The sequence below is a fragment of the Rhododendron vialii genome, chromosome 4a (assembly GCF_030253575.1).
Source record: "Rhododendron vialii isolate Sample 1 chromosome 4a, ASM3025357v1".
NCBI lineage: Eukaryota > Viridiplantae > Streptophyta > Magnoliopsida > Ericales > Ericaceae > Rhododendron > Rhododendron vialii.
Window position 1 is genome coordinate 40,079,243 of NC_080560.1, and position 12,118 is coordinate 40,091,360.

Genomic DNA, 12,118 nt, shown 5'->3' on the forward strand with positions numbered 1-12,118 from the left:
AGAAGGGGACCAAATGTAATATTTCACTTATTTAAAGAAATTATTGTGCGAATCGAATATGGTCTAGTTGTTATCTTCTGGTCCTCCCTACGTGGGAGGTCACGGTTCAAATCTCATTGTGAACATGTGAAATTTAGGATTGAGGTATAAATATTAGAAAAAAAATGAAAAAGAAATTATTGACCCAAAACAAAATTTATTTAAATAACTTACTTCGTATACTAAAATTTTGGGGAATTTTTATTTTGGATTCAGGGAAATTAACCCTTCAAAGAAATTGAATCATGGATTACTAATTTGTTGATTTGAAGTATGATATTGAACTGGGTGAACCATGGAGCGTGTGGAGTATATTTCAATTTGAATTCAATTTTGATTATTTCATGTAAAACTTTTGCTACAACAAAAAATGAACACACCAACAAATACACACACTCACAAGACAATGTGTGGGGCCTATATGTCTTGAAGTGAGTGTTCATTCATGTGTTTGTTTGGCATTATAGAATTCTTTTTCATGTATTCCATAACCTTATCTTATGCGACCATCAAGCACTTGTGTATGCAATGTAGTCAGCCTAACGAGTCAACTTTGTAATTAAATTCATAGTTCAAGCCCCAACTCCTTTCTTCCATTCATTTTAAAGCTAGGATAGTGTGATTGTTTTCCGTGTCCGAAAATATCATTATGTAGATCCGGTTACCCAATAATTAGGGCTTGTTCGGACAAAAAGGCCATTGACTTTTCCGTCAAAAATAAGCCAAACAAACCCACATAAAAACAAAAATAAGCCAATAAGTCACTTTTTTCGTCTTTATTCAAAAAATATTTGATTTCTATCAAAATTTTATATTTTTAGATTCCTCTTGTCATGAAGATGCAATAATCCCCGAAAAAAATGAGAATAAGCCAAGTGATACGAAAAAAATTTGAATAAGGACAAAACATAAGTCACTTTGTTTTATTTGTCCGAACACCTTAAAGTGGCGCAAAAGCCATCGATATGCTTTAAAAGGTATAAGCCCTTTATCTCAAACTTTAGAAGTACATATATTCATAAATAAAATATAATTTGATAGTACTAATTAAAAGAACCATGTTTCCACTTTCACAGTGGACGTGCATTATCGTATGAATTTCGAATTACAAAGATTTTAGGGGAACTTCCAAAAAAAAAACTAGTCTAAGGAAAAGTAACATTTATTTGCAATTCAATTTATCTTTCACCCTATCGTTACTTTTTTAAAATTCAAACCCCATGCGAAAGATTACTCATTTTTCTTGTACAGCATATCAATGCTGGCTTTGTCCTGATGTCATGTGAGAAATGTTTCAACATCATTCTGGTATCCAAGTATTGCATGGTGTCTTTGTGGATCCTCAAATCCGACATGGGATGCTGTCGAGCAGCTCCCTGTCGAGCAGGTGCAGAGCGACTAATCCGGCCGTTCATTTTGGCACGGACGGGTCAGATCGAATCTGAACTCATATAAATCGCATACAAATTTAAAGCGTCCATTAATTATTGAGTTAAGATCCGAGTTGTCGATTGTCGAGATGAGCGACCGCTCTACACCGAGCATCTTCCATTCCCTCAAACTAGCCTAACATTCCTAAATCCTAACCATGAAGAGCTGGTTAAAAGCCAGTTCTCCCTGGGGTTGCCAAAAACTCATGATTACCCAACTTTTGGTTTCTTACTTTATTGGTCCTCTCCAGCCATTTCGTTTCAAGTTGGTCCTAAAAATTCTTTCTGCTGTTTGCTTTGTCCAATTGTTTAGAAAAGAAGGGGCCCATTTCCAACATGCTTGAGTGGTGATGAGAGACAATATTAGACAGCTAGCAGCCACCACATAATTTTTCTAATTGACAAATGAGCAGTGCTATGTGCACAGCAGCTTATACACAGCAGCTGTGCACAGATGCCATTTTCTCCCGGATGGTTGATGCTTTGAATTTCTTAGCTTGCAAGACATTGCACTCCTCCAGAGATCTTTTGAACCGAATTTTTGGTGTACACATATACCAAGTGCTTTTCAATCGCAAGATCATGTATAAGATTCTCCTGCCTAAAGAATCTCACGTGATTCTACAGCTGAAAATCACTTGGTACATCGGTACACCAAAACGTCGGTATAGAAATTCTCTGGTGACTGCACTCCTAGGACATTGACAGAAATATTTGGTCATCCAAATTAGAAGAAATGGGTTGAAAGTCAACTCCCTACAAAAGATTTCTGTTTGTTTTTGACAATGACATATAGAGTAAGTGAACAGTTTTGCCTTCATTTTTCCGGGAGTTTACTTCTTGCAACTCGAATTGGCATAATAACATACTTATGTGAATAACACTTTTGTCGCAACCAGTTACGACAGTATAAATCTTACCTTATCGCGTGTTCATAGGAGAACCGTAATGACCAAACGATTGTAAACGATTTATGTACGCCTTTGGTAGAAAATTAGGTATGTATCGGTCTATTGGGACCCAAATCCAATTTGATAAGATTGTTAAGGTTTGTTGGTCCTAACATGTGTGTCTTTCTCAGTAAAGGGAAAAGAAGACAAAAGCATGTATTAGTGTTTTAATGTTGTGGCCTACATATGATTAAATATGAAAGGATGTTACTACGAAAAAGCAATGAAATTACTATGAACCCTTCAAGAAGCAAAAGCTAATGCTAATCTATCAGGTCTATATAAAGAGTCAAGCCCTAAAAGCACATAATCAATTGTCAAGATTAATTCAGTACTGGAATCAAGCAATTGTTTTATAGCAGTTAGATTTTTCTTTTGGAGAAAGTGATTCTGTTCGAAAGAGAAAGGAAAGTGCTTTCCTCTTTCTAACCCATTTACCAAATGGAAAGAGGAGCAGCACTCATAATGCTTCTACCTAATTCAAAGATACTTTTGAGCAGTAGTAGTTCAAAAGAGGAAAAAAGACAGCACTAACCTGCATTATTGTAAGCATGGGGAATAACAAAGATATCATGGGAACCCAAGGGGTTTGGCCATGTGTTTGTCCACGTGTTCGAATTTCATAGAGGTCAAATATTTTAAACATTAGGGTCACTGGAGGGTTTGCTCGAACTTTAGGACCCCGGAATAAGTTGAGGTGTGTGCGCAAGCTGGCTTGAACAACTGGTTATCAAGCAAAAAAAAACATAGATATCATGGGAGGATTGAAGCTTTTCTAACAACAGTAAAACGCAGTCCCCAAAAAAAAAAAAAAAAAACAGTAAAACGAGTTTTTCTTTGAAAATCATAAACATAATGATAAGTGCTCCTCAAAAAATGATTAAGTGATGCTTCAACTTCATTGACATTCATGGATTGTACATCTTGTATTACCAAAGTCCAATAAAAAACCCATCATAATTTGCTAATTTTCTCCTCTACTTTCCCCCGAGCTCCATTTTAATTGGGATCTCCGTGAGTGGGTGGCGGGATTGATCCTTTAGGATTAGTCGTGGTGAGCGTAAGTTGGGCATGAGGACATTTACTTACCCAAAAATTCATTGAGTCCAAATTGAACCAACTCAATCCATTAAGTCATTAACCATAAAAAAAAAATCCCAAATACTTATATTTCAGAAAACCACTTTAACTATGCAATATGCCCATAAATAAACTTGAAATGGAGAAAAGAGGGTAGATGACAGAAACTAGATTTTTCCACTTCCAACGTGTATAAACTTTGCATTTGCTCCGGCTTCAAGTGGGGCTTCCGCTAGTGGACAGTGAGTTTATGATCCTCAAAATTAGTCGAGATGCGCGTAAGTTGGTCCGAATACCTAGTGTAAAAAAAAAACATGTATCAACTCCTCCTACTCTCCCACTGCAATCCATGTCATTCTCTTACTGATTGTCTCCTAGAAGGGACTTAGTATATGACAGTTTATTTGCAGCTCTTTCCCTCCGGCTGTGGACAATCAATTGTAGTGAGACAGAGAATGACATTGAAGATTAGACAAGTCACTGGATAGGAAAATCCGCCTGCGACAGTTGAATATTTCGAAAGGTCTTTCTTAGGATTTGGAATGCCTATCACAATTTGATTCAAACAAATGCACTAACAAGATTCACTAATATTGTATATCTTACTCGATATGAATTTGGCTTTTCTGGAATTTCGTTTGGATTACATAGAGCAATTCGCGTAATCTCAGCCGTCCAAAAATATTTTTAACAGTTCAAATTAGTTAAAAGATGCTTCCCAGGAAGAGCTTATTCCTACTCGGAAGAGTCTTTTCTAAATATGATGGAAAAAAGGAGTCATTTTTTAATCAAAACTATTGATTATCGAGATGGACGACTAAGATGCAATTGCATAGATGCCAAGTCCCTTCGCTATCAGCGAATGCATATAAAAAGAACAAACAATTAGATGATGACATAATAAGAACAAGGAACACAATTCCGCCCAATTTTCTTTATAGTTGTTAGTAGAATGAGTTTTTTTTTTTAAAAATAACTTGGAGTGTCTGAGCCAGCTTACTAAAGGGATGAAACTTATTGCGTTTAATAGATAAACAACCAATCCAATCATCCATCCAAAATAGAAATGTCATGGTACTTGAATATCCCAAACTTGGAACAATTTTATCTCTACCCATGGAAGAAAATTAGGTAGGAAAAGGTAGGACAAGGTAAAACACAAATGAATACCTGTTGGCAATATACACCATATGAAGCTCTTCCTCTTCTTTTTTGGGTTCTTTTTCAAAGATTTTATGGTCTGATTCTCAAAGAAGAGGAACATAAAATCTTTGAAAAAGAACCCAAATGAATACCTTGTCCTACCTTTTCCTACCTAATTTTCCGAATCAGTCTACTGTATTTCTCTATTGAATCAGAGGACAGTAGCGAAATTGAATCAACCAAAGAACACGGCAGAAACAAACCAAGACATAATTGATTTTCCGAATCAGTCTTACTGGTAGCCAGAGAGATCAGTGTCGTACCAGTAACCGGCCTTTTGCTTCGTAATCAAAGTAAATAGCTTGAAATAATCCCCAAAAAGAACAAATCGGTATGAGTTTTAAGGCAAATACATCACGTATTCTTCCCTGACATGCGTGTACTTTCAAGTTCGGCCGAAGCCATTCAATATCCAAGGCCTTAATTGCCCCTCGCAAAGAAAAGCGACACGGGACAAAAAATCGAAACAGCTAGTATAAATTCAAATTCAATTTCGCACTACTGTCCCATGTTCAGTTCAATTCAGCTGTTAACACAAATTTATACTACTGTATTTCTATATTTCTCTCGTACACTAGCCATTGGTTTCAGTTGAAAGGTTAACTGGTTGATCCTTCAAACCGGGAGCATTTTACTCCAAGCACCAAGGGTGTTTGCTGCAGGATGTCGGTAAAAAAGTAGCAGAGGAAAATATTTACTCAATAAATACTTTAGTATAATTTTACGGAGTGTTTTCATACATCTAACCTGTAATACAAAGTACAATGCAGCATATGCCTAACAAGAGTAACAGAAGATTTTTTTTGGCATAAAAAGAAATTCATTTATAAGAGAACAAACACAAGCAAGTATTTCATAATACAACCCCAATCAAAGCTAGTCAGTACAAGGAAAATGAAACAAGAAAGAAAAAGACGGTACAAAGATTAGATACTTTGCGCGGCAATCAACGGCCAACAGAATTCAAGCTCGATAACTTGCATCAACCATCGCCAGAAGGGAATGATATGGATGTTTCTGAATGAATACCTGATAAAGCTACAAACTTGGTCATCTGATAAAGCTACAAACTTCGCCATTGCTAGAGCATGAGAGATAATATATATTGCTATGGCATAGAGTAAATTATACATGAGTGAAGGGATTGTGCCATCTAACAGAGTCGACAAACAACAGGGTTGCAATTGCAGAAATGGTGTCATAATCCTCCTGGAAAAGTGAATGGGAGTCATTAGAATCGATAAAATACTTGTACGAATATACAAATGATTGAATTATATTGAAAAATAATAGCTACCAACTTTTGTAGAATGCACATTGAAAGCATGGCCTCAATAAATGACCAAAGTAGAAAGGATTCATTGACGCAGCGGTTCCCACCAAATCTGTAAAAGAAAAGATATTTTACAGCAATGTTGGTGTTGGATGACGTGTGACAAGAGGCAAGGTCTTGCGCAGACCTATTCTCTAGTCATTAAAGGTTGGAAAGCAGTGGAAAAAACATGTGAAGTATAAGAATAAAAATGAGAAGCCACCTAAATAATGTGGATGGGAGATGGAGTAATTCTTGAAAAAACTAGTTTGTTTCTATTTAATCGAATGCACCAAAGCACTCATGAAACCTTCAAAAGATAAACTCCCTAGAATGTCTGCGAAGATTAGCATTGTAGTGCCATTCCCTAACCTAAGTACAACAGAGGAGCAATGCTAGGGTAAAGGAAGACCTAAATCTGAGCTAAACCAAGTCATAATGCCCCCAAAGAGGAAGAACCTTGTTCTCCAACCTAACCTTTGTAAGATAGAAACTCATACAGGAAAGACAATCATCCAAAACTTGCAATAAAAGAATTTGATTTTGAAGGGAATAGGCAACCACCAGATGAAGTTCCAGGGACTAGAGATGGCAGCATTAGGAAGATGGGGGTTAACTTTTCTAGCATGTCTTATATGCATGCTTCTGATTTGAAAGGGGACAATAAATTTAACTCACGGTGGAATCCCCATCATTAGAAAATTCCCAAAATGAGTCTGTATGAGAAGTCAAATTAACATACATGGAGTGATTAACTGAACAAAGAAATAAAGGGAGAAAGGGAGAAAGCAACCGTACTGCAACAATTATACCATGCTCAAATCATGCCAAACACCCTAGATAAGGCAAAATTTGTACGACTGGTAATAAAAAAACTGTACTCCCTCCGTCCCAAATTGCTTGCCCATTTTGGGGAAGCTAAATATTAAGAGGACAAGCAATTTTTTTTGATAAGTAAGAGATTAAGAGGACAAGCAATGATTGCACCAAATTCAAATTGTGAGGCATGACTTTACTACATTGCCCTTGTATTCTATCTTTTCAACACAATGATGACTAATTTATAAGGACAATTTTGGAAAACTAAAAGCTTTTTAGATTGACTTTTCAAAGAGACTAATATTTTGGGACATCCAAAAAAGGAAAGGAGGACCAACAATTTGGGACGGGGGAGTAACTATTAAGTAACCAAACCATATCAAACCACAATTTGTGTCCGGACCAAGTGGATTAGCTAGATGAATTCTCTTCGCTATTCTCTCTGTCAAATGCTTAGTTTTAATAAAATCATATCATTGTATAATTTTTATCACATCATCCCCCATGTCATACACACTAATCTCACTGATTTTTTTTTTTCCGACATAGCCTGTCAAGCCTCGAAAGTTTGGACATGATCTTCGACAATGATCTGAACCATTCACCAGTTGAGGGCTTGTGTAAAATTAGGTACATAATTTCACAAAATCATCATCGACAAACATTACTTTACCTACGTCTGGTCTTTCTTTTGCTTCAAATGAAGAATGATATGAGAATCCACCCGCACAATCCGACCAAAAACATAAGTATTGCCGAAAACAAACAGAAAATACTTAAAATTATTTCAACCGTACAATTGTCTAATGTGTAGTTTTTTTGAACAAAAATTTTAAGACGAAATATACAGGCAACACTACACAAAAGTAGCATCATTGTAACAATCATAATGAAGAAGACTAGAAGAGGTAACAGTGCAGCAATGAAACACATACGCAATGGAAAATACGGTGAAGTACATACATAGTACCTAACTAGGTGATTATTAGCATTGCCTCTTGGGTGAAACGAGGCTTTCCACATAAGTTCCTACTTCAAATTGAGTTGGAAGGCCCTGAACCACTAGCTCCTTGGATTCTTCCTCCCGTGGATCAAAGAGAACTAAGTTTTTTCCTTGTGCATTAAGTAAAACTTGACCGATCCGAGATAAACTCAAAGGCCTCCAAGAATCATAAATATTATCACAAGTGACTGTAAATTTCATCCATGAATCTTTCACCCCATACTCTTTCATCACCCAAACATCTAGACAGTAAGGATCAAACTGAGAAACAAACACACAAAGGCAACCTCCAAGAACACAAAGTAGGTCACCAATACAATCCGGAGTTGGAGATGGCACAGTCTGAAATTTTTCATCTTCTAAAACGAGTGCAACTATAACATCGTCTGTACCATTGCTAGCTACCCAGTGGAGTGCACCACAAACAAAAGCCCCTGAATGATGTCCAAAGCATGAATGATCATAAGGAGAGTTCTCAATCCTTCTCCAGGAATTGGTCTTTAAGGCATACACACTGACTACATTATCAGCGCACCCAGCGTCAGCTTCTCCATCATAATAACAAATATTTACAACCTTGTAGTCATCAATGGATGAGTCGTAACCAAACCCATAATCAGTGAAACCTGGCTTAGACGTAAAAGGAGAAAACGGCAATTTTCTAGATTCTCGAGTAGACGGGTTCACCAAGCAACAATGGAACCTTCGATCGAGCATCAACACCAAGCCATCACACGAATAACAAATCTCCTCACAATATCTAGGGTTTTGACCCTGTGGGAAATTCAGGCGCACTGCCACTGAATGGTGCCTGAATTGAGATGAATCGAGTTCCACGGTGTACCAATTTCGATGATCGCTGAGAACGACACGCTCGTACTTGTTGGTGTTTTTGTCGGTGTTGCGATTGAGGTGTGTTTTGATGAAACTAGGGTGGGAGATTAGAGAGCGCCATGGTTTCGAAACGCACCTGAATCTGCAGAGGGAGACGACAGGTAGTCTCGAGAGTACGTCGACGATGATTTCTTCGGGAAGGTTCGGCATCTCTGTCTTCATCGCGAGCTCAAAGAGAGAACTTGCTTATCGATTTTCTTCTTTTATTTCGCTCCAACGTTTTATCCTTTATTGTGAATTGACGAAGGACTGTAAAATTGAACTGTGTTAGATACACAAAATTGGACAAAGCTATAATAACCGGTGATTTTCTTTAGGACGATTTTTGGTTTTCGAATGCATATTTTTTATGCTAGTTACGATTTTTACTTTAAAATTTATCTGTTGAACAGATCATTAGCATGTTATTCATAATTAAAAAATATTGTTATTATGTAACCATAATTATTCGTATCAGAAATCATAATACTTGTACCCCAACCAAATATATGTGTACAATATTACAAATTAAATAATGCTATCCACAAATGTTATGACAACACCATAAATTAACACATTATCTTATCACAATGAGTTGTACCAAAAATTCTTTGACACGTATGATATTTCGTAACAAAATCAAAATATGTCGTACCAGAATCAACAGTTGTTATACCCAAACAAAATAAATGTGTAAAATACCACAAATTTACTAGTAAAATAACCAAATTTGTTATATAACAACACTTAAAATTGTCATTTTTTTACCACAACGTGTCGTATCAAAAGAAAACATATTTAAATACTACAAATTATATAACAAACCATAATTATTATGACAATACTATAATTTGGCATTTTCATGCCGACAACTGTCATAGCAAAGGAAATTGATTAAACTATTCTGTAACAAGACCAAAATACCACAAATTTAGTAATATAACCAAATTTGTTATGACAACACCATAAATTAACGTTTTCATACCTACAATGTGTCATATAAAAAAATTTCAATCGGAATGTTTAATTAACGATAGTTATAATTAACAAAATATCAAACCACAAATTCAGTAATATAACCAAATTTGTTATGACAACACCATAAATTGACGTTTTCATACCCACAACGTGTCGTATAAAAAAAATTCAATCGGAATGTTCAATTAACGATAGTTATAATTAGCAAAATACCACCATACCACAAATTCAGTAATATAACTAAATTTGTTATGACAACACCATAAATTGACGTTTTCATACCTATAACGTGTCGTATGAAAAAAATTCAATCGAAATGTTCAATTAACGATAGTTATAATTAGTAAAATACCATACCACAAATTCAGTAATATAACCAAATTTGTTATGACAATACCATAAATTGACGTTTTCATACTCACAACTGCGTAATCGAAAAAATTTAATGTATCCAGATACAAGAATGAAGTTAATCGCTTATCATTAGACCCTTAATCAAATAAAAAAAAATCCTTTTACTATTGAATTCGGGTGCCGATGAAAGGGCTTTCTAAACCCTATCGAGCCAAAAAATTACATGGATTATTTAATCAACAAATATAATGAAATCAATGGTTTTGATCGTCATTATTGTGTCGCGGTTGCAAGTCAACCGAATATTCAGTTACAAAAGAGAAATTGGTTTTATATCAAGTATATTGAATGCACAATTCTAAATGTTCTTTTGATACGACATATTGTTTTAAGAAAATGTCAATTTTTTGTATTGTCATAACAATTATAGTTATGTTATATAATTTGTAGTATTTTACAAATGCGGGAGAGAGAGAGGGAGAGGGAGAGAGAGAGTCAAGGAAGAGAGAATAACTTATTACCTGCTAAGCCATTTTTTCATTTTATTAATTGATTTAATAAATGAGTGGTCCAGATTATTCACTTTTAAATCCAAGGGTTTAAAATCATAGTGTATATGGTACATCCCTAATAAGTAGTGTGTACCATAGGACTACCCGTTATGTAATAAGGATGAGAAACCGAATAAAGTGCTAGAAAGGATAACAGATATGCATCAACGGGGCTTTCAATTCAGAAGAGGTCTTTATGATTGGATCTACTTGAGGAAGCTGTAGTGGCTGTATCAATTGACACACCTGATCGTATTTTTTGTTGAGAATTGGGGTCATTCAAAGGGGATGCCATCTGCAGATTTTGTACTGGAAATTTGGAGTCTTTGGATCACTTGCTTTTGCACTGCAATCCTGTTTGGAACACATGGTCAGAAATTCTACTATGGTGGGGAGTTCAAGGGGTACCTGCCTCATCATTTGCAGCACTATTTTTTTTTTGCAGTGCTGTGGACTGTATGGATCACAAGAAATCAACTGGTTTTCGAAAACAAAGCAGTGGATTGGATGGAAACCATTGAACTTATCAAAGCAAGATTGGCATTCTGGGTGACAACAAATAAGGAGGGCTGTGACTACACAATGGACGACATTATTTTCAGACTTCGCTCCATTGTGAAAGCTGGATAAAATAGCTTTGTGTGTGGGGGGAGGTTTTCTCCTGTTTTAGGTGTGTGTGTGGATTCTCGTGAAACATATGATGGGGCCCACCTGCCTTTGATGTTTTCTGAGGGCAGACATATGTTACTTCACTGCCCAGTCTTGGGCATGTTTCTTTATAAGTCTAATGATGTCAAAGGGGAAGAAAACTTCTAAACAAATCACACTGGAAGGTTCTCTGAAGAATACTCTGCTATTGCTCTGGGAGTGTTTGGATTGGAATGCTTTGGTCAAGTACTTGAACTGTTGATACTGCTGCTGTAAATCTGTTACACTTGGAAGGCTATATGTCAACTGCTGCTGGCATTCAAACTTGGCCAGAAGCACTCAATCAATGCTTACAAGTTTTAAGCGGAAACAAAAGGATTTGGTCTCAAGAAAAACTGCAATCACGGGGTGCTAGATTTACCACTATCTACTGGTCTTCTCTTTGGGCAGTTTCGTCAATAATTGGGAAGATTCCTGCTGGTGCAAAGCTTTGGCTCTTAATACTTTTGAGTTTTGAGGCTTATTTTGGTCAGGGCCTTAGAACATCTTTTGTGGTGCCTTTGGTACATCTCTTTTTTGTATTTTGGATCATTTAGTTGATTCCTCATCAACTTGTGGGTGAGATGGCAAATGACTGTTGCAGGGTAAGGTGCCAACTTTGTTGGGATGTTACTTTTGTGTTGTGATGCCTTCTTCTCTTGTCCCTTTCCTTTGTATCTCTCTTATCTCTTTTCTATTAATAAAATTTCTTCGCCGTTCAAAAAAGAAGTTATTGTGAGAAATCTAATCAAGTGTTCTTAAATAGCAAAGGGCATATCAATTCATAGCAGATGAGATGATAGAATCTCTTTAATACTAATTCGACAATCAATTATTTT

At 36.1% G+C, this 12,118-nt stretch overlaps 1 protein-coding gene across 4 annotated transcripts; it reads right to left on the bottom strand.

The window, feature by feature from the left end:
- Positions 1 to 5,395: 5,395 nt before the first annotated feature.
- LOC131323216 (F-box/kelch-repeat protein At3g06240-like) lies at positions 5,396 to 8,957 on the bottom strand. 4 transcript variants are annotated; one of them, XR_009199119.1, is made up of 2 exons: positions 6,004 to 8,957; positions 5,396 to 5,911 (listed from the first exon to the last, which is right to left on the bottom strand). XR_009199119.1 is itself a non-coding variant. In XM_058354908.1 (2 exons), exon 1 carries the CDS (start codon positions 8,890 to 8,892, stop codon positions 7,819 to 7,821), a length of 1,074 nt encoding a protein of 357 aa, XP_058210891.1. In that variant the 5' UTR covers positions 8,893 to 8,957; the 3' UTR covers positions 5,396 to 5,911; positions 7,804 to 7,818. The 4 variants fall into 4 exon arrangements, 2 of the variants coding, with proteins under 2 accessions (XP_058210891.1, XP_058210892.1); XR_009199118.1 differs by having other exon boundaries at positions 6,000 to 8,957; XM_058354908.1 differs by having other exon boundaries at positions 7,804 to 8,957.
- Positions 8,958 to 12,118: the final 3,161 nt, after the last annotated feature.

Excerpts from the sequence above, each read along its gene's own strand:
- LOC131323216 (XM_058354908.1), bottom strand. The coding sequence starts at position 8,892 with ATGAAGACAGAGATGCCGAACCTTCCCGAAGAAATCATCGTCGACGTA.